Source organism: Balaenoptera acutorostrata, chromosome 16 (assembly GCF_949987535.1).
Source record: "Balaenoptera acutorostrata chromosome 16, mBalAcu1.1, whole genome shotgun sequence".
NCBI lineage: Eukaryota > Metazoa > Chordata > Mammalia > Artiodactyla > Balaenopteridae > Balaenoptera > Balaenoptera acutorostrata.
In genome coordinates, this window is record NC_080079.1 from 19,609,030 (window position 1) to 19,632,319 (window position 23,290).

At 46.5% G+C, this 23,290-nt stretch overlaps 1 protein-coding gene across 3 annotated transcripts in view; it reads right to left on the minus strand.

The window, feature by feature from the left end:
• The window catches only part of RBM20 (RNA binding motif protein 20), a 205,923-nt gene that overhangs the window by 52,420 nt on the left and 130,213 nt on the right, over positions 1-23,290 (minus strand). For all 3 annotated transcript variants that reach the window (XR_450227.2, XM_007173074.2, XM_057530739.1), the window contains 4 exons: positions 10,964-12,050; positions 9,499-9,560; positions 7,528-7,619; positions 6,622-6,719 (listed from right to left, as the gene is read on the minus strand). Coding sequence is in view for 2 of the 3 variants with exons in the window: in XM_007173074.2 (XP_007173136.2) it covers positions 6,622-6,719; positions 7,528-7,619; positions 9,499-9,560; positions 10,964-12,050 (1,339 nt within the window). In the remaining variant the exon portion in view is untranslated. The remainder of the gene's footprint in view (positions 1-6,621; positions 6,720-7,527; positions 7,620-9,498; positions 9,561-10,963; positions 12,051-23,290) is intronic.

Sequence of the window (23,290 nt, forward strand, 5' to 3'; positions counted from 1 at the left end):
CACAGAGAGAGAATGATGAAGTAAATGGGCCAAAATGTAAAAAAAGTAGTAAATCTAGGCAAACGGTATATGGGTGGGGAGTGTTCCTTATACCTTTCTTGCAACTTTTCTGTAAGTCTAAATTATATTAAAATTAAAAGTTACTAAAATAAATTTTAAAAGATGTGCTCTGCGGCAGAGAGCAGCTGGGTTTAGAGAGAATTGTGAGACCTGGTGTTGATGGGCTCCGCTAACATCCCACCTGATGGTCTGCCTGCTGAGCTCTCGGGAGGCACACATGCGACAGTGCATTTGGAACTTCCCAGTCCAAGGTCAAATCTCTAAGAGAGCTAAGGCATCTGGGCTGTAACTGAAGCCCTCATTACTAACCTAAGGGGACAATCATCCTTCACCAGCCCGGGGGACGCTTCAGTCAGCTCGTAGACCGGCATGACCCAAATGCCCCGACGTGCAATCAGGCGCCTGGGCTGTACATTTTCACAGGCTGGGGTCACTCATTTAAAACCAGATGCTGCTTCTAATGGTTCATGCAGCCGAGTCCAAGACCTCTCAAGTCACCCACAAATCTTTTATAGATGGGTGGAAATGTGAAAAGAGCAGACTTGTGTAGGAAGATTATGAGACCTTTCAATGCCCTCCAATGCAGGTGGGAACAGGCTTTGCGGATGAGTTCAAAGAACAGCCCCAGTTCAAATAACTCACAGAGTTGCAATAAAAATGTGGCTCAGGGCAAGAGGCCTGCGGGGTGAGAGAAGTCTCTCAAAGTGCTTCTTAGAGCTACGAAATGTAGATTCGATCTTCAATAAACAATTTTCTCTGCTCCAGTCTGATCTCCTTTAGATGTGACCTAATTTACTCTGGCACTCAGTCTGTGGGCCTCTGCTGGGTTTGTGCTAAACAAACCTGAGGACAGACACAGGGCAAATGTTTATTTCTCATGGTGTTGATTTCGAACATACTATGCAGAGAGTGAATGGGTATGAGTTCCAAAGCTATGGATCTTGGTGTAACTTGGAGGATAGAAACAGATGTCTTTATTGATACTTTCAAATATTTTATAAAGCATATTAGCTTTGACTTAGAGAAAATCTACTTTTATTGGTGCCGGATTGCCTACAGGTCTTGGGTGGCTCATGTGCCGAGCAACTTCAACATTACTGTAAACTTTAGAGTCACGGAACCTTAAAACCAGGAGGTCATCTGGTCCACACTCATCAATGTGTATGAAGACACTGATGCCTGGGAGAAGGTAAGGAACTTAATCTGTGGGCAATGAAGCAGGGGTAGATGTGTGATAACAACTCTCCCTGAAAAACCAATAAATCGCAGACTTGATAAATTACGGTAAACATATACAATAGATGGTGTTACAACATCTGATAGTGTTTTATGTTCAGATGTGAAAAGATGTCTATAAATCAATTAAAATGTCTTGAGAGTTTATGTGAAGTGAAAAAAAACCAAGTTGCACAACAGATGATATGGGGTAATCTGACTTTCCCCCAAATATATACTTTTAGTAAATAAACATGCACACATACACTAGCTAGAGATAGATAGCTATAGGCAAAGACATTTACCTTTGGCTTTCTCTGCAGGGTTAGATTTTCTATTTTTTATATCTCTGTTACTGTTTAAAATTTTTTACATCAGTTTACTGTTTTTGCAACAAGAAAAAATAATTCGGATTTGTAAAAAGAAAAGGAAAAAACCCAGAAAACAAAACCCACCCAGGTCTCCTGTTTCCCCACTCTCTGCTCTCTTCGAAAATGTACAAGGTGACCCCTCCCCAGGGGACAAGAGCGAGGACAGAGCTGGAATGGTGAGGGAGGGTGCCACTTCAGTTAAGAACTCTCCATGCTCTTTGGCGGTCAGGAGACCAGAGTGCTCTGAGCCATGGACCCAGAAGGCCAAGGTGGACAGATAGATGTTCAAGAAACAGCCAGCAATCTGAGGGACAACCTGTGACTTAAACCTCTGGTCTTTCACAAACACTTCTATTTTCCTGTGCCTCGGTTTCCTTATTTATACACGTTTTCTGGTGTGCAGGGTCCTGGTGAGAAAGAAACCATAAAAACAATGTGTATCGTCCCAGGCCAGGGAGGCCCCATCTGAGGCACCAGCACTAAATAAACTCCAAGGTGGCTGTGAAAACTACAAGGTGGTTTTACGGGGACAGCCAGCAGGCAAAGTGCATCTCAGGCAGGCGCAAGAAAACTATTTACAGCCTGAGAAGGCCCCTATGGCCCCTTCTAGAAACCTGATTACTCTGTTTATGACAACTCAGGCAGCAAAGGATAAAGTGCCTCTGCTCTGTCAAATGGCAGAAGCTTAAGAGAAAGTGAACGCTCCTCTCCCAGGACCCTGGGGCTAGAGGACCCTGGGGCTGGAGGGGACAGACACAAAGCACCCACCCTCAGCAAATGCAGCACACAACTGTCACTTCAGTGCCCCATCTCTGTCAGAAATAAACATGGAAACGAAGGGCTCGCATTCCCACCGAGTTGAGACAAATGTAAATTCAGCCAAGCCTGGGCTTGGGGGAGGTGGTAGATGGGTCATGTGGTCGTTATAGGTTTCGTGGCAGTTCAGATACCCTCTGAAGCCACAGTCATGACACGGAGCCCCTTGTCACTGTGTTCCCCTGCTTAAAAACAGAGGGCTTTAGAAGGAAGAACTGCTCTTTGCTCCACAAACAATAGTGATATGACAACGGCTGAGTCCTGGCTGTTCTGGCTTTTACTCAACAGAATGTGTTTCTGAAAAGACGCATGTAAGCGGAATCAGGCAGAAAAAGCCCTGGCACTGGACTGGAACACACTTCCCGGGAAAAGGCATCAAAGCCTTTATGGGTTCTCTACAGTAGCTGGAAGGGGGAAGTGGGAGGAATTTCACTGTCCTCCTTAAATATTTCTTTTCTGTTTGAATTTTCACAAAAAGCATAAATATGTAAGCAGAAAGAACCAATAGAATGCAAAAGGAGCTCGCCGGGCACTCATGGAGCCCAGAAAAGCATACTCTGGTAACACAGTAACCACCCCTTGATGTATCTGCTTATCTTGGGAGGTCAGCATTTGTAGGCAGAAAAAACCCCAATAATTTCTCTGAGGAGCTCTCCTGCTACTTAAAGGAGCCTCGCAGAGCATCGTGGCAGATTCATCAGCTCTTCATTTCTCGGCTTTTCTCCAGGGGTCAGTATTTTTGGATTTCAGGTTTTTCTAAAGAGACATACCCACATTCGATAGCATTCGCCAGAAACGGCAACAAGAGGACCAGAAGCCGACAGAAGGCTGTGGCCATCCAGGCACTGATGATGCAGGGAGTGGCTGGGGCAAACTGTGTCCTCGGCCCCCAGATTATCCTTGGGAAGCGCACGTGACCAGCAAGGCTTCGCAGAGCTTGTAACGATAAAACCAGTCAGATGAGAGCTCTTCACCTCCAATGGGTGTACAGCAATGCCTCCAAATGTCGGGTTCATCTTGGGAGACGCTGTCACGGTACACAGAAGAATTCGGCTGCTGGGTCTGATGGCCTTTTCACCTTTTGCTCCATGGCTGCTGCTGGCCAAAGCCTGAGAAGTCCTCATCACCCCCAAGGCAGCCTCAGAGACTGCCAAGCAGCTTGTGGAGTGGGAGTGGGGGAGCGGGGAACTTACTAATGAGAGAATCATCACAAGGGAGAGAACTCAGAGACCCTCAGAGACGGGCAGCAGCACTTAGTGGTTGAAAATGAGGCTTCTAGATAGAGCCGGGTCCCCTGGGTTCAAATCCCAGTGCTGCCACTTACCAGCTGTGTGACCTTAGGCAGGTTACTTAGTCTCTCTGTGCCTCAGTTTCCTCCCCTCACAGAGTTGTCTGGAGGATTAAATGAGCTAATACATACAAAAAATGCTAAGAATGTGTTGAGCACTATGTAAAGGTGCTATTATGATCACCATCTGACAGTGTCTGGGCTCTCCATCACCTTCCTGCTGCTGCCAATGCTGAAAGCAAAATGTTTCTTGTGTTGCTTCTCGGGCTCAAGCCAGATGAATGCCCATCTCTAGGCGTCTGGAGGAAACTGTACTCATGAATGGTCACGAGTCAGCAGATTGCTTGTGCCTGCCCCTCACCTAAGTAAAGCCCTTCCGTGGGAGCCTCTCTCAGCATCTCTCGGGGTGGGGAGGGCAGATACGACTACAGGGATTCCCAGACAGATTCGCACAGGAGGAACGCTGACACTGAGACCGGCCCCAAATCACATGACTGGCAGACAGAGCTGGCCTTAGCATAGGTTTCCCCACAGCAGGCTAAATGGACTCGTTACTCAATAACAGCCATTATTACTTCTTACACACTGCACGGTTCACAAAGCGTTGTCACCTACACGGTCTCATTTGACCCTCACAAGGGCATCGAATCAGGAGACTGTGCTCAAATGGCCACATGAGATGTTCCAAGATTAGAGGCATAATCAGAAGGATCACAAGCCAAGTGAAAACCTAACTTCAAAAGTCATTATTACGGGAGTATTTTCCCCATTTAAGGAAATGGAGCCTCAGAGAAGTAAAGCCATTTGCCCGAGGCCACTCAGCTTCAGGATCCAGAACTGGGACTTGAACTTAGGGCCTCTTGCCTCCACATCCACAGCAAAGGGCCTCTGGTTCACTGGTCAGCGCCGGAGGACGCAGCTGAGGCATAGACAGACACAGAGTCCTCCTGCCCTTGCCTCTCCTCGCCCCCTCAGCCCCTGCCCCTTCATAAAGGGACTTAGTTGACACGGGTTCTCTCTCCTGTGCCCAGACCCCTGGCCCATCTGGCACCCACCCCTGCCTCCCCTGTGTGGGTCACAGCCCCTTTCCGCTCAGTGCTGGGGTCTCAGAGCTGGCTCCGCGGTCCACAGTGTGGGAAACAGGCCCTGGGGGGTTGGGGTGGTGCTGGAGTAGCCAGTGCCCCCATCGGACATGAGGTCAAGTAATCGGGCGTCTGACTCCAAGACAAACGCCAGGTTCACTGAACCCAGCCATTCTGCTCGCCTGGGACTGACCCCAAGCTGTCCCTGACCAGCCGTGGCTCTCAGCCTGAAGACTGCAGAGGGAAACCACAACATTCCTTCACACACGGGCTTGCAGACAGGGGCTCCCCCTTGAAGAACGTCTCCCCGAAACACAACTAAACAGACACAAACAAAGGGAAATCTCGGCCCAGACAGGCCTCACTTCTCATCACGAGCCTCTTCACCTCCCCACTCACTCAGCCCCCAGGGTCTAAAACCTACACTTCTCTGCTTGCTCTTCCTAAGTTTTGCTCAAATGCCCCGACAGACACGTGGAGGGGACGGCACGTGGAGACCCGCTCTGCTGAGCGCAAGAAGAGAGAAAGAGCCTGCAGCTGCTCACATCACGAATTGGAAAAATGCAGGCACACACATATTGAATGATTCCATTTCTATGAAATGACCCAGAGAGGTAAATCCATGGAGACAGAAAGCAGAGCAGTGGTGACCAGGGACTGGGGTGACAGGAGTGAGGAGTGACTGCTTACCGGGGGGCGGGATTATCTCTTGTGTTGATGAAAATGTTCTAAACCTGGTTCTGGTGTTGGTTGCACAAGTCTGTGAATATACTAAAAACCATTTAAAAAAAAAAAATGCAGGCACAGGCAAAACCACACAGACACACACCCTCGAGCAGGGTTCAGCCAAACACAGTTTGCTTTACAGGGGGCTCTGCGGCTCCCACCCCCTTCCCCGCATTTCCCAGGGAGGAAGAGAAGCTGGGCAGCTCCTGGGGGACCAGGCTACATGCAGGGGGAAAACTGAGGGGGGAGAGCAAGTTGTCACAATTGCTGGAAAAAGGAGGAATGAATCTTTAGAGCTATGGGGGATGAAAGTGCCCGTTGTAGAGAGGAAGGAACACAAACACAACTAAAAACGAAGTATTGATATTATGCAGATGTCACCATTTCCCCAAGGGGACAAAAATACCATTAGTGTACGGTCCTTAGTTTTCAAACACATTTTCTCTTTCTGTTCAAGTTTCAGAATTACCCACTCACAGGAAATGGTCCACTTCAATAAAATGTCCAAGTCTTAGAAAACACACAGCACACACACACACACACACACACACACACACACACACACACACACACCCTCATACTTATTTTTTTCTAAACCAGTGCTGAATGCTAGAAAATCTTTGAGTGCTTTCAATTTTAAGAAATTATGTCAGCTTTTTAATCTATGTGTTTCAACACCAGCTGGAATGAATTAAACAACTCGATTTTTAAAAAAATATTCATCCATTTATTTATTTATTTGGCTGTGCCGGGTCCCAGTTGTGGCATGTGGGATCTCCAGTTGCGGCATGCAAACTCCCAGTTGTGGCACACAGGATCCAGTTTCCCGACCAGGGACCGAACCCGGGCCCCCTGCACTGGGAGTGCGGAGCCCCAGCCTCTGGACTACCAGGGAAAACCCTGAATTAAACAACTCTTGACCTCTGCTTTCCTGCACTGCACTAAGTCCCATCTGTGCCAGCTTCACCCCAGCCCCTTCTGTATCTCTACACCCAGGCAGAGCAGGTGATACAAATGCGTTGATGATGACAAATGACAGCGGAGAAAATGCTTCTGTACTCACATTTGTCCCTGGGGAAGCTGAAGGGAATGCGGGATTTGACAGAGTATATGACCTCACAGGAATGGCCGCATATGATGTTCCAAGATTTGAGGAGTAATCTAAATGGTAAATTACACAAAACTGGGTGAAAACCTAGTCATTTCCTTGACCTTCGAAAGTCATTATTTATGGATATGTGCAAGAGTAATGTTCCTCCTATTTAAAACTAAAAATGACATTTTTTACCAAATGTTCTTTTAAAAAAATATTAAATTTAGCTTTTCTTTCTTGAAATAAATCATTCTTTTTCATAAATGCTTAAAAGTCGTAAGGCAAACGTAATAAAATAACTGGTTTAAGCCCCCAAAAAAGTCATTATTAGGACAGAAGTGGGAAGACAAAAGTGAAAATTCCATTTTAACACAGTGATTAGTGATTGGCCTGATTATTATACTTCTGGGCATGTTGATAACCAGCAAAGCTTTACGTCTAAAGCACGTAGAAAACACTGAGGAGCCCAGAGAGCAGGCCCAGTGCATTTTAGCATCTTGGGATCTGTTTGCTTTACAGATGTGTCCACAAGGGCACATCGGGGACATTTGGTTATTAAAGATGGGGAGTAAATGTAAAATAGCTAGCTAGTGGGAAGCAGCCGCATAGCACAGGGAGATCAGCTCAGTGCTGTGTGACCACCTAGAGGGGTGGGATAGGGAGGGTGGGAGGGAGACGCAAGAGGCAGGAGATGTGGGGATAGATGTATACGTATAGCTGATTCACTTTGTTATACAGCAGAAGCTAACACACCATTGTAAAGCAATTACACTCCACTAAAGATGTTAGATAAATAAATAAATAAAGGTTGGGAGTAAGAAGCCTTTGGAAAACTGATTTCTGCTTCAAGCTGCTGATCTGTGGGCCCTTTCTCACCTTCGTTCCCAGCAGGGTTATAAACGGCTGTGCTGTTGGGAGAGGCACACAGTGTTCCCTCTGCCGAACCGAGTACACACTGGACAGCAGGGCTGGAGAGGGGTGAAAAAGGGGAACCAGTTACTGAATAAGTTAAACAAAGAATTGCCATGTGACCCAGAGACTCCACTCCAAGGCTTAGACCCCAAATAGTAGAAAATAAATGTTCAAACAGAGATGTTCACAGCAGCCCTATTCATAATAACCAAAAGGTAGAAACACCCCAAATATAGATCAAAAGATGAATGGATAAACAAAATGTTATATATATATATATGAATATTATTCAGCCATAAAAAGGCTACAATGTGGGTGGACCTTGAAAATATTATGCTAAGTGAAAAAGCCAGTCACAGAAGGTCACATGTTATATGATTCTATTCATATTAAATATTAAATGTTCAGAAGAAGCAAATCCATGAAGATAGGAAGCAGATTAGTGGTTGCCAGGGGCTGGGGGTAGGGAGGGGGAATGGGGAGTGACTGCCTAATGGGTATAAGTTTCCTCTGGGGGTGATGAAAATGCTCTGGAACTAGAGACTGGTAGTATTTGCAAAACCCTGTGAATGTGCTAAATACCATTGAATTGTACACCTTAAAATGGTTAAAATGGTGAGTCTTATGTGAGTTTTATCACAATAAAAAAATGGGGAGCCAGAAAAGAAATGCCTTTTTAAAATCACTTTTTTAAATTGTGGTAAAATACACATAACATAAAACTTACCATCTTAACCAATTTTAAGTGTACAGTTCGGTGGCATTAAGTACATTCACACTGTTTGGCAACCATCACTACCCTCCATCTCCCGAAGAACTCTTCCCATCTTGCAAAACTGAAAGTCTGTACCACCTCCCCAGCCCCTTCTCCCAGCCCCTGGCAGCCACCCTTCTACTTTCTGTCTCTATGAATCTGACTACTCTCAGTACTTCCTGTAAGTGGAATCACACAGCATTTGTCCTTTTGTGACTGGCTTATCTCACTTAGAGTAACGTCCTCAAGGTTCACCCATGTTGTTGCCTGTGTCAGAAATTCCTTCCTTTTGAAGGCTGAATAATATTCCACTGTAAACACAGACCACATGTGTTTATCTATTTATCTGGCCTGGACATTTGGGTCGCTTCTACCTTTTGGTTACTATAAATAAGGAAGGGAGGCCTTTTGGGTGACCTCATTTCAAAACACTTAACCCCATCCTCTGTTCTACATCCCTGGGCCCAGGCTCCTCTCTTCTGTGTGGATATCTGGAACCCCCTCCTCACTGGTCTCCCCGAGTCTGCCTTCGCCCCCACCACCTATTCTCAGCATGGCAGCCAGGGTCCCAGTCAGTGAAGCCAGAGCACATTCCTTCTCTGCTCAGCCCTCCAGGGCTCCAGTCCCATTCAAATCAAAAGTGAAAGTCCTCTCCACAAGCCCGAGTGCTCAGGATGGGGCCCCACTTCTTCCCGGGCTCCTCCCCCCAGGTACTCCGCACTGCTCACAGTGATGCTGCCTGAGCATCCTTGGACCACGCCAGGGCCCTCAAACTTGCTGTTCCTTCTGCTGGGACTGCACATCCCCCAGATGGCCACGGCTCATTCCATGCCCTCCTGGGGTGTCCTCAGTAAGGCCTTCCCACCACCAGCCCCTATGAGTGCACGCACACACACACACACACACACACACACACACACACACACACACTTCCTGCCCCTGCCCTGATGCCGTTTTCTGCTTAGCATTTACCACCAGAGATGCTCTAGAGTTCACTAGTTTATCATCTGACACCGCCCCCCCCCAACCCCACCATTAAGTGTAAAGCTCCTTGAGAACAGGGATTTGCTTGTTTTGTCCTCTGCTCTTTCCCCGGCAAGAACAAAGCAAGGCACACAGTAAGTGCTCAGTGAATGTACGCTGAGTGCATGCACGAACCTGTCCTCCTGGACAGCACTTACTTTTCAGAGAAGAGCAGGCATTTCTGAGCATGTAGTTTCCCTTTTACATGCAGCTCCCAGTCCTAGGCCAGAAGGAAAGAAAAATGACCGAAGGAGAACTGAACCCCCGGGAAGGCAGTGGACGAGTACAGGCTTCCTCCTAAAGGCAGGGAGCGCAGAGTGCCCAGATGCTGGACCAGCCCTGCTGACTCCTCTCCCTCCCCTGCTCCCCTCCCATCCAGGCTCCTCCCCCGTTCCTGCCTCCCGAACCAGCCGTTGTCATCATCATCATCATCATCATCATCGGCCTCCACCTGCACATCCCATGCCTATCTTGGACAGGAGCCCAGATTCACAAGTCCGATTTCCTCTTCCCCTTTCAGGGGGCCCCTGGTCCCACCACACCTCCGATGTACTTCCATATGAGAATCTGGCAGGTGGACTCCCAGGGTGTTGCAAAGCCTTAGAAAAGACTATGAGAGACAAAGTCCTCCATCACCTCCCACGTTAGCCGGCCCCCTCCTGAGACAGGAGGTGAGAGGGTATGGCCCACCCAAGCGACAGGGATGCGTTTGCATGACATAACCCAAGCAGAGGGGAATGACACACTGTGGTGTGTTGCCCGCTAAACAAGGATTACTGTGCTCTGCAGACAAGATGAGAGACAAGAGGCCATACAGCTCAGTGATAAGAGGCACAGGCTCTGGGAGGGTCAGACCCACGTTCGAATCTCCACTCCACCACTTTCTGGCTATGGGGCCCTGGACAAGTCATTTCACGTCTCTGGGCCTCAGTTTTTGCATCTGTAAAATGAGTATAATAATAGTATCTACCTTGGAGAGTTACAGCTGACACAGAGAAAGGGTTTAATATATGCTAACTGCAATTATTATTGCTTTGGAATATTTCACTGCATCATCAATACATCTTGGGGGAAAATTTATACTACCATGGACTTTTGTTTGCAGGGGCCCAAAGCACTTTACAACCACTGAAAAGGTGTAATAAGGCTCTACCTCCATTTTGCAGATGCAGAAGCTGAGGCCCCTCTATAATAATTTGTCTAGGTCCCACCTGAGAATTACTCCCTTGCCCCACTCAAGATTCTGCTAACACTTTCCCCCTTTTGTACTCAGTACAGTATACATTCTCAAGGAATGTAGACAAGGAGGCAGAGGCTAATTTCTGAGTCTCTTTCCCATAACCCAAGTGGGGTCACTTGATCCTCCACTCACCCCCATCTCTCACCTATAACCATGGGTAAGAATCTCTTACTTGCCTTAAAGCAAGGGACTGGCCCTGATACATTTCTGAAATTCCTTCTGGTTCTAATACCTAGGCTTTTCGTCAAGGGTACCGATGGCAAAATTCTGTTACCCAGTCCCCAAATGTCATAGTTCCTGGCCCGTGAGCAGCAAGGGTTGGGCTGTGGTGGCGAGCCCACAAGGCTCCAGCTGTGGCTCCCAGCCGGTCCTGGATGACTCACCTTCAAATCAAACACCTTCTTGTCGCAGATGCTACAGACGTGGGGCAGGTGGAGGGGGGCCACACCGTGAAAGTCATTCAGCTCGTGCGCCTGCAAGGGCCGCACGGACAGCGTCGCCTTCTCCTCTGTGGCCCGCCGCCAGGCTCCGCTGAAACCCTGTTTGCTGTTGTTGAGCCGACCCCCGAAGGAAGGAGGGGTCCTGTCTTGGGTGGGTTCCTCGGGGTCATACAGCTCATAGGGCTGGCTGGGGGCTGGAGGCCACACGTTGGGGACTGCTGTAAGATCGGGCTTGCTTTGGCCAGAGAATCCATGGGGGCTCTCCCACTGGCTGTTTGGACCCTGCAGCAGCGGACCTACCTCGCCTTTCAAGCCCCCGGCCGGCTCAGCCGCAAATCCACCTGCCACCTGCGATCCTTGGGCGTTGGGTCCGTAGAAGTCCTTGGGAAAGGCGGCTTGGCCATCTTGCCCCGAGTGGCTGTAGTGCCCTTCATAGGTCACGCTGCCCGAGGTAGAGGCCGAGGCTGGCAGGAAACTGGGCTGACCATCAGTTTCAGAGCCATATGCCTGGCCTGAGTTGGCTTTGCCATACTCATAGAATCCCGCTGCAGCAGGGGCGGGCGCAGTCTTGCCAATGCCCAAGATGACTGCTGGCTGGGCAGGGGTCTGAGGCATGACCCCGCTGAAAGGGTGCATCACGATGGCATTGGGGGGCTGGCTGGGAAGGCTCACAGAGGGCCCTGGGCCTCGTGTCTGGCCCGGGGGCGAGAAGGCAATTGCATTAGAGGGAAACCGGGCACTGGGCAAGGTTGCTGCGTGTTGGGGCACCCCGGTGTGGCCATGGGGGGAGCTGATCATGGACGGATGCCTCAACTGGTTGAAGAGAGGCTGGGACATGGCCACTTTGGAGAGGACTTGGTTCAGCACCGTGGCGGCCGCGGTGTTGTTAGTGACGGCGGTCTGTGCCAGCTTTAGCCGGTGGAGGGTGAGCTGAGCTTGCAGCTGAGCCAGCTGGAGGCTCGCGGGCGAAGGAAGCAGCGGGTTTGGGTTACTGACCGAGAACGGGGTCTTGTCCAGGAGCTTGGCGGCACTGCAGGGAGACAAAGGTCTAGATGCACAGCTGCTTTCCACCCAGGGGGACAACAGGCTGTTTGTTTGCTCATCTGTGGTCGCCCCTCCCATACAAACAAGACCCTCCCACACAGGCCCCACATATAATCGAGTCTGCAAAAACCTATGCTCATACACATCAATTAAACAATTGTTTTAAAACTCCAACAGAAAAATTCTTATATAGCATAATGTTCAATCTCACTGGTAATCAAAGAGATACCAGTTAAACCATTAGAAACAAATATCTGCCTAGCAAAGTAGCAAATATATATGTATATATATAAAACTATATATATATATATAAATATATAAATATATATATATAACTATATAACCATATATATATCTCACAGCACTCAGTGCTGGTGAGATAAAGCAGAATGGATACGACATCAATGATAGTCTAAACTCGTGCAACTTTGTCCAAAGGTAGTCTGGCGACATGCATTCATTACAGCCATACTCTTTGACCCAATAATTCAGTTCTGTAAATCTATCCTAAGAAAATGAGCTAAAATGCAGACAAAACTTGATACCCAAAGATGTTTAATGATACTACATTATTTAAGAGTCCAACATTGAAAGTTACAAATAACTGATAACAGTAGGGAAGGGAGTTTTAAAGTGAGTAAATTATAATACATTTATAGAATGAAATGTTCAGTAACCATTCACTACTGGTGCATAAATTTCTATTGTATTATGTAATATTTAAGACATTCAAAAAAGTGTTCCCATCACCAAGCTTAAGACAGAAAACATTCCACCACACTAAGTCCTCCTTGGGTATCTGCTCTCCCCATCCTCATCCCACACTCGTCCTTGCCAGTGATAGGCTCCATTTTGAATTTGGTAAGGTCATCGTTTACAAAGAAAAAAAAAATTAGTGACATGAGAAAAATCCATATACTCTAATGTTAAATGAAAAAAGTAGTCTTCAAAATTGCACACAGAATGAATTGTGTGTGTATATTTGTGCCGAACACATTTTCATCCTTGTCCTCATTTCACATCCAAAAGCAACAAGAATCATGTGCCCTTCAGTTCACTCTCAAACCCAACTAGCATAGGAAACAATCACAAAATTACAAGTGAAGAATCTGAATTTGAGATCATAGGCAGTGGTGGGCTCTCACAGAATCTTATTTCAGGGGTGTTCCGTCTGACACGTGCCTTTCACGTGACCCCTGTTGGTTGGTTATGGTGTTTTCTAGACCAAAAATCAGGACCCGTGGACTGGAAAGGGAACAGACTTTCCCAGAAAATCTGGGATACGTGGTTACCATTGTCAGGGCTCTTTTGTAAGACCCTATATTTCCTGGTCTTAAAGTCCCCTTCCGAGGAGTGGGTGCAATCAGGAAATGTGTTCGGGATGTTGATAAACTGGAATTCTCAGAACATTTTAATGGGAAGAATGGGACCGTGCAATTGAGATTGGGATTGCCATGGACAGCCCAGGCTGCACGTTCAGCATGTCTACAGCAGCGTGGGATAGAAACTGCAAAGCTGGGACACTTTAGACAAGGTGTCCACTGTCACATGCTCTGTACCGTACAAGTCTGATGATAATGAAACAAAGGAGAAGGGCCAGAGGCAGGGACACGCGAGGGAAAAAAGGGAGGTGTGTGGCATGTCACTCCTCTCCCACTTTGGGTTGGCGCTTTGCATTGGTCCGAGAGAATGAGGGGAGGCGGGTGGGGGAGGCAGGTGAGTGGGAGAGATTCTCACATTTACTGCGACACTGTGTGACCAGTGCTTTGCCTATGTTATCTCATGGGATCTCGCCATTAGTCCTATGGGCTATGGGTAACTTCACTCCAATTTTGCAGGGCAAGAACCTAAAGCTCAGAGAGATTAGGTGATCTACTTAACAAATACCCATTGTTGGTGAGTACAGACCAGGGAGTCAAACCCCAGCCAAGCTTTGCAAAGAAGAGAAGGGGCGCAAGTGGTTAAGTACACAGCTCCTCAGCCCTCTTTGAGTACTTCTTCATGGGCTGCTTCAATGTTTTGCCTGAAGTGAGTTCTCAGAACATTAGGCACACCCACATTCAAATTCAAGTACAAAACACATTTCGCAGCCAGACAAAAACGACTTTGTCTTACTCTTTCTCATTCTATGAGAGATCAAGAATTTGCTGTAAGTCATTAAAGAGACAGGACCTTCACCCAGCCAGCAGCCCTGCTGTGCTCCAAGGACAGAAGAGGATGGCTGCATTTTAAGATACTGGAGGGTTGCTTAAAGGTGGTGACAGACCCTTGCTCCTCTGGGTAGTTGTGCTGGTTGCAGCCAAGCCTTGGTGGCCCCAGTGTGGCCCGGGCACAAATCGCGGCAGCAGCAGAGTTGCGGAGGTGTTAACTGTCCACGCAGGCAAGAATATGAAAGAAAAAGGGGGATGGTCTAGAGTCTGGTGATAGATTTCTACTTGTGTAGTATTAAGTAGCTGAGCTTTGGAGGAGCAATTAAGCTTAACTCAAAACCCTGCCCACACTGGGCCAACCCTTCCTGCCAGGGCTGTCCGAACGCAACGCGGCCTGTCCTTGCTAACAAGGCGATAATGAGGTGCCAACTTGGTTTCCATGAGAGAGTAAGACAAGGTTGGTTCTGTTTTTCCCAGAGAAGTCAACTGTATTTTCTAAAACTGTGTTCTGGGCTGGAGGGAGCTCTTGCTGGAGATTCCCCTTTGCCTCTGAAAGGAGCTCTTGCTGGAGATTCCCCTTTGCCTCTGAAAGGACACGCAAGAAAGAGCTGTCTTTCCAACTAGGAGAGCCAACCTCGCTGGGTATTTGTAGGTCAGCCACAGGAAACGAGTGCTTTTCTGAGGACAGTCCAGGTTACAGAAGTTTACTCATTCACATGCAGCATGAATTAAGAAGACTGGCTAGATTTTCTTCCCAACTTCCGCTTTGCCTAGCAAATTCCTATTGTCCCTAACTTGAATCAACTTTGAATGGAAGTGATTTCACATGAATCATCAGAGTTAGATAACTTTTTGAACCAAAGACCCTTAGATAAAAAAGCAAAGACACTTTATCCTACTTTTAAAAAGCGTTAAAATTCTTAGCCTATCAGCATTAATAACTTAAAATTCAGGTGCATATAACAATCATACTTCTGAGCCAAAAATTGGGGCATGTGGTCTGACACCCTAAAGGACAGAACAGAGGTCACCCTCCTGTCTTCCTTGGTTTTTCACTGTCACATCACTGCCTTATATTGAAAATAACTGCTTATGGGCCTCTCTCCTTCCACTAAACATAAGCTCCACCAGGGCAGGGAGCACGTCTTGGAGATTCTCGCATTTTCCGGGCACACTGCCTTGCACTTGGTGGGTACTTGGTAACCGCCACGAACAGAATGTTCTCTGTACCTGAGTGAAGTTTAAGCTGTATACAACAGCAAAATCCATTTGCTTTCTGCATATATTTAGATTCTCCTTCCTATAATGCATCCATTATCTTCTTCATTCATAAACTTCACTCAGGTACAGAGTCACCGGCCTAGGGAGCTGTCTACAATTCCCCATTCCAAAGCAAGAGTTCCAATACTCTCACTCCCTGTCCAAATCTAGGTTTTGAAATCAAATGGATAATCCCTGTGGTAGGCTGAATAATGAACACACACCCCCCAAAAAATATCTCTACATCTTGATCCCCAGAACCTGTGAATCTTACCTAAAATGGTAAAGGGGACTGTGCAGACGTGATTAAATTAAGGATCTTGAGATGGAGAGATTATCCTGGATTATCTGAGTTGACCCAATGTAATCACAAGAGTCCTTATAAAACACAGGCAGGGGGATCAGAGTCAGAGAGAGAAGATATAAGGATGGAAGCAGAGTCAGAGAGGAGAAAAGATGCTATGCTGCTGGCTTGGAAGATGGGGGGAGGGGCCATGAGCCAAGGAAATGCAAGTGGTCTCTAGAAACTGGAAAAGGCAAGGAAACAAAATTTCCCCTAGAGCCTCCAGAAGGAACCAGCCTTGCTGACACCTTGACTTTGGCCCCGTGAGACTGATTTTGGACTTCTGATCCCCAGAATTATAAGAAATTTAAATTTTAAATTTAACTGTAAATTACTAAATTTGTGGTAACATGTTACAGAAGCAATAGGAAACTAATAAAATCCACCAAGAAAATTAGATGCAAAAGAGGCTTCCACTCAGAGAGGCAGCAGTGGGTGTGGGGACATTGGCTGGATCTTTCTGGTATGAACTCTTGCCCCCAGAGATCCTGGGGAGCACAGACCATCTGACCCAGGATCTGAACACCCTCTGGGAACTTAGCCAAGAGCCAGAAAAACCCAGAGGTCTCTTCCTTTTCCGAGTCATATTCCTCTAAGCAGCTGGAGCAATGGCACCCTGGGAAAGCTTAGAATTACAGACCCTTAGGGATCAACTCATCCACCCCTCTCATTAACAAAGAAAGTGACTCGCCCAAAGGCACACAGTTGGGTGGCAGTAAAACCTTAATGAAAATCCAGAGCTTTCAAACCAGCTTCTAGTGCCTGACAGAATAGCCTTGCCTCCAAAAGCCTTAAGTTCCAGAACTATCTATTTCATCACCAAATTATCATCTCCACCCGTATTTCCCTGCGGTCCTCCCCTCTGTTCAGTGAGATGCTGACTACCTTCCATATGCAAGGCACTTGCTGAGCACTGGGGAGATGCAGAGATACAGGCCCTTTCTGGAACCCCTGTCAGCTCCAGAAGTGAGAGCAGGGATGTCCCCTTGTCTGGGGAACAGGTGGGGGGCACGGTTCTGTGCACCTGCCACATCCTCTCTTCTTCTAGGTTTTGGTGCAGCAGCTCTGTTTGCAGTCACATGGTCAAACCTCATCTCTGGGCAGGAGGGAGTGCAGCCCAGTGAGGCACATGACCTGGGCATCCGGCACAGAGCTAGAATACCTACCACACAACCCCACAGAGGGCTGGTCCACATTCGCAGAAGAAACAGCACAGCCACTCTGATTCATCCAGGCCTCCACGAGGCTCACTTCCCCCAGGGCTGAGGTTTCGTTTCCTTTCCAGAGCCGTTAATTGTAACAAAGAATTCACAGTGCAAAAAAAAAAAAAAAAAAAAAAAAGAATTCACAGTGCGTAATTACATTAAAAACTTTGGTTCCCTGCTCACTTAGAAAGTTGGTTTTTTTGTTTGTTTGTTTGTTTTTTGGTTTTGTTTTTCAATTAAAGCAGAATTTCTCTCAAGAGTTTTAGAAATAAAATACAACATAAAGGAGAACGAGTTGCCTTTATGATACTGGGAGATTTACGAGCTCCAGATGAAAACTGTTCTAATGGTTTAATCCCATAGCGTCAAAAGGATGTGTGACATATTGCACCCCCTGGGACAGCCAACATCTGTCTCTAACCCTCACTCTTTGTCCCAAAGCTCTTTCACATTTTGTTCTGAGTCCCCAGCAGGATGTCATGATGGATTAGTATTTGGGCACAAGAAGTGAGGCACTGTCCTTCTTCAGTTTGAGTCGGGGTGCTGGAAATTCAGCAAGATTTTTGTGACGTAATCCATCCTGTTCCGAAAGGAAGGGAGGGTACCCACGACACAGACAGGGGCCGTGGGGCCTCTGCTCTGAAACAGACTCCAGCAAAGGGGCCAAAGGGGCTTCACGAGTTTGATTCAGCCCACAGGGACTGAGCATCTATTATGTGCCAGGCAAAGTTGCTAGAGATGGAAAAAGAGAAATCTTCCCGAAACCACAGGGGAGACAGGTCAACACAGAGAGGATGAATGTTCCGAGGTAAGCACAAAACAGCAAGGTACACGAGGAAGTGGTTCAAGCCTCAGACATTTCAGAGAAATGTAACAAGCGAAAGAAAAGGCCAACTCAAGGGCCGTCCCTGAACTCTGAACAAAAACTTACAAACATTCTGGGTGTATTAATCAACCTACAGATGCAAAGATGCATCAGCTGTTGGTGAAAGGCAGCTATAGGGTGAGTTGTGGTCAGAGACCCGGCTTCCGTCTGCCTGTTACTGGTCGTATGATGGGGGAAAGTCGCTTAATTTTTCCAACCCTTAGAATTTTCTCATCTATACAACAAGAATAGTAATGTCCACCCAATGTGACCCAGTCCCGGCCAGTCAGAGCCCCTGGCCACAGTGACTGGCTCAGGAATGGACACTCCTGGATACTGCTGGAGCTGTCAAGAGAGAGACGCTTGTCTTCTTGTCAGGCCATGGCCAGGTTGCTAAACTGGCAGAATTTAAGCCACCACTTAAGGATGCCTGAGAATAAAGCCCACCCAAAGACACTGGCCTGGAGACAGGGGCACAGGCCACTCCTGAATGTCTGCACAGGGATGCCTCATGCCGGCTTCCCCTGGATCTGCTTGGACTTTTCTTTCCATGAACCAGTGCATTTCTTTTATGTGCTTAGTAAAAATAACAATGTAAAAAGAAAGCCAACCTACTTGAACCACCTGCATGGAATTCAGACGGTTCCCTCCATGGCCTCATGTTGACTCAAGAGCTCCCTGTCACGCCCCAGCTCCTTCTGCAGAGCAGACTGACCATATGGACCCAGCGGCTGGAGGCGAGGGGTTACTCAGGGGACGCTCGGGCAGGCACTCTGGTGTATCTGCTGACCAGAGAGACCTGCTTGCTGGAGGTTCGGGAAACAGAATGCTCCTCCATCCTCGGGGGACTAAGACCCCGCACCGTGGGCATGAGGCCACGTATGCATAGGGTGCCAGGGGAGAGGCCCCGCAAGGGTGTGGGCTGCACAACTGTCTACAGGTTTGGAGATCCGGCTCTGGCCACACAGGTGCTCCTGTGCGAGGGGACACAATGCCTCGGCCCTCACCTGGGAGCAGTTTCTAAGCCACACCTTTCATTCCTCAGCACCTAACAAGCCATTTTTTGTTGTACTGAGAACTGGCTTTATTATGCAAGGCATTCATTTATCCCCCAGGAGGAAAAGTTCTTTATTACAGATATGATGGTTCTCTGGTCTTCTTTCACTTGGAGGAGAGGTGAGTGTACATATTGGGCTGTGGGCTGCCCTGTACGAACCAGGATAGGAAATCAGGCATCCTGGGTTCCAGTCTTAACTCAGCGCTTGTCAACTGAGTCACAGTGGACAACAGACCTTACCTCTCTGAGCCTCCGTGTCCTCATCTATTAAAAGAGAAGTCACAGTCTTTCCTCATTTACATTATGAGGGTTGATGCGGGATTCACTAAGGAGTTGTCAGAACGCTCTGGAAACTGTGCTGTACAGACGTAAGGATGTGGCACTGGCCGAAGATTACTGGAAAGAGAACATCTTCTGTGTGATCACAGCACACTCACCCCTTTCAGAAAACATTCCTCTACAGAGGAAGTGATATTTGTCACTCACGTCCTTGGAGATAATCTCATTGCCACTAGGATTCAGAGTAGAAAGAGGTAAAATCGATTCAGCCATATTAATGGAATACCAACCATACCGATGTGATTGAGCTCTGCATCACACATGGGGGGCGGGGATGGGAAGGGACATTGCCCAGAGGCTAAGGGCACAGGTTTCAGAGTTCATATCAACCTGGGTATGAATTCTAGTTTGCCACGTATCAGCTGGCGACTGTGGGCAAATACTTATTCTCTCTCAGCCTCAGTCCTCATTATTAAAGCAAAGACGGTTATTTCTGAGCTATCACCTAAGCTATAGGTTTGTTCTGAGAGTTAAATGACAGGGTAGGCATAAACTGTTCCACACAGCTCCTACACACAGTAAGCAGTCGCTAAACCAACGCAGCAGCGAGCGGCACTACTACTAGACTTCTTACCACTATCGTTACCATTACTATTACTATCATCACCGTCATCGTGGTCATCATCAGGGCAAAGGGCAGGTGAGCTCTGCCAAGGCAGAGAGACGAATCTTCCTTAGAGACAGATGGAGATGGATGACAGAGAACACAAAGAGATGTAAACACAGAGAGAAAGGAAGGAAAAAAAAAATAAGAGTGGACCTGTGTTGGGAGAGGAGGGAGCAGGAGTGGGGACTGGCACTTGGGGGGAACACGGAGCGTCATCACTGCTGCTTGGTGAACTGGGTAGGTAGTCAACAGTATATCTAAAGGCCATGGAATAACACAAGGACGCAGCTGAAGTTCAGCGGTATGAATGTGTGTGGGCTCACAGCAAGCTTTTCCCTGCCATCCAGAAGCAGAAGGCAAGAACCGCAGCTCAGAGCATGGTGGCACCTACCCCAACGGGACCGGTCACATTTTCAGTAAGCACCATAACTTCCAAGAGAAACAATCAGGAATTTAAATTCACTTCCAGTTCAACACAGTCCCCTTTCCAGGCCAAGCAATGAATAAGCCATTTCTTCTCACCTGGTAAGATACAAAATACAATCCGGACGAGAGAGCTCATGACCAGGCAAGAGAGTGTTTTCCAGGTTTGTTCACACTTTACGGAGCAACCAAATCAAATCAAGTGCAACGGTCAGGGTCAGGGTCAGGCCTTTGCTGGGTCCTGCCCTTCCATTGCCTCCTCGGAGCTGAACCTCAAATCATAAATTCTCAACTCGCTGTAACACTCTTAGAAGCTAGGTCAGGATATGAACCCCAGGGAACATCCCTAAGTGTCAGGTTACAAAGATGACAATGATGATACCACAGTAATATTGGGGCTGAAGTTTAAACTGTAGCTAATTATCACAAATGTTAAGAGCAAGAAGAGATCTCAGAGACTATTTAGTTTAACACGCTCATTCTACAGAGGAAAAAAGGGAAGCCCGAAGAAGTTGCCATAATATGTGACTCAACCCAATCACACAGCTAGATAGAGGAGGGCTGGGACTGAGAGCCAGTCCTCATCCTCGTTCCTCGGGGCTCATGCAGCCACTAGGGTGTACCGTCCCCATCAGCATGCACCAGGTGAGTCTTCTTTGTGGGAGAAGAGTGAGATCACACACTTTTTTGACAGTGCTGTCTTCCTGGTAACAAGAGAGCTCCTGGATTATCACTTGAGAGGCCTCTGTGACTAATTTTTGAGATGACTGGGTTCATGCTGGCATTACCCTGTGTTTTGGTTTTAGCCTGACATTATCATATGATGATTCATATCACCATGATACCTCTTGGAATGATTCATAACAGCAATGATAATCCTATCATCTCTCTTTTGTTTCATATTTTTTAGTTGGAGCATTAGTGTTTTCACCTCATTAGCTATCTGACCTCTAGGACAACAATATGGGTAGGTAAATCAAATATGAACGTTTCCAGTTTATATTAAGAAGACTGAGTGAGACCAAGAAAGGTCACATGAATCACCAAAGGGCATCCAGCAAATAAGGGACTAGGCTGGGACTTGAATGAGGGTCTCTTTACCATAAGGCCACTTTTCTATCCTCGGTTTCCACATTCATTAAAGGGAGCTTCTAAAACCACATTCCTGTACCTACTTCCTTGGGTGCAGTTTTTTTGCTTGGGGGGGAGTTGTTTGTTTAAAGGTACTAAATATAAAGCTATTTCCTTTATTTTGTGTTTTTTCTCCCAATTTATCATTTTCCAGCTTTATGAGTATATAATTAACATATAACATTGTATAAGTTTAAGGTATACATGTAATGATTTGATACATGTATATACTGCAAAATGATCACCACAATAAGTTTAATTAACACATCTCGGATGTGATGTTAAATAACACATTTGATATCAAATCACCAGCCTTTTGGTCCATTGCACTCTGTACCACTTTAATCAGTCAGAATAAGATTCTAGGAACCTGGGGGACGTGCAGTCACAAAGGGGCAGCTAGTGATTTTATAACTGACAAGAGAGGGCCTGCCTTTCCTGCCGGAGTTATTAGAAGTGCTCAAAATGTGCAAAAGAGACCTGATAATGCAGCAACTGCAGAGAAAAGAATACACATCCTGCTAGTGTCATAACAGGAAAAGACTTAAAGCAGAGAATTAATGTCAACTTAACCACCAAGAGCCAGATACTAGCTTTGTTTTTTCTTTTCCTTCCTTCTGTACCAATTTTCTTTCTTTAAAATATCCTTTATTTTATAAAACGATGGTATTGTAGGTGGTAATTTATTTTTCATATTCATATTTGTTTTGTTTTGAATTATAAAACTACAAAAATCTAAAGAATATAACAAATACTTATTAATTAATTGCTCATCACTCCAAATTAACAAATGTTACCATTATGGGCATTTTGGACCCAATGTTTTTTATCAAAAAAATAAAATGATACAGATAAAGCTGACATCCCCTTTGAGGCACTGCATAATTCCACCTTCATCTCACCAATAACATCTACATATGTGTGTATATCTATTTATCTATATATCTGTCAGTTTACCCATCTATATATAGAAAAATTATAAAAGTAAGAGACTTTTTCTGTACCTGCATGAGCTCATAAAACAGCGTGTAAGACTGGTTTCAACATTTCCCTTAAAGAAACAAATGCATATTCTTCCAAGTTTCTTTTCACACACTGAAGATTGAAAGCAGTGTGGTGAAGTGAAGAAATTGGCGAGCTAGAACTCAGAAGACCCAGGCCAGGTCCCACAGCCACCATTTACTCCCAGTGGGATTACATGTCAGTCAACTTCCCTTTTTTTGTAACATGAGAAAGCTGGATGAAAGGATCTCCAAGGCCTCTTCCACCTTTGAAATCTGATGACTCTAAGGTTTAACTTCCTCATCTGTCAAACGGAGATAATAATGTCCACCCTGCTAGTTGTTACAAAGATCAAATATAACGTACAGGTGTTCTGCAAAGCACAGTGATGATAATAATAACAGTTGAATAATACTGAATTATTATTATTATTATTACTCACAAATTGAGCTATTTTTAAGCTCCCGGGAATGCTTTTAAAGAAACTATTGTATACTGTAATTGTTATATATATCTTGGTTCAGATAGATGTGCTGCAGTCCAGCCAGCATGAAATAATTTAATTTCTTCTAACCCTCCTTTCTTGGGCAGGCAGTTCTACACAAGGAGAGGCTCTCAACTCTGTCCATGAAGACTAAGTGAATGAAATACCAAAAGAGCCTCGCCATAAGACGCTCTCCTCCACGAAGCATGCCACAGACAGAACCAGCTTTCACAGTAAAATGCAGCTCAGAGCCATTCGGGACTGGAGTTGGTTTGCCTGAGACACAATTCTTCAGGAAATTCACGCAGACTTTCACTCATTTTGTGCAGGCTGAAATCAAGGGGGGTGATTTCACTTCCA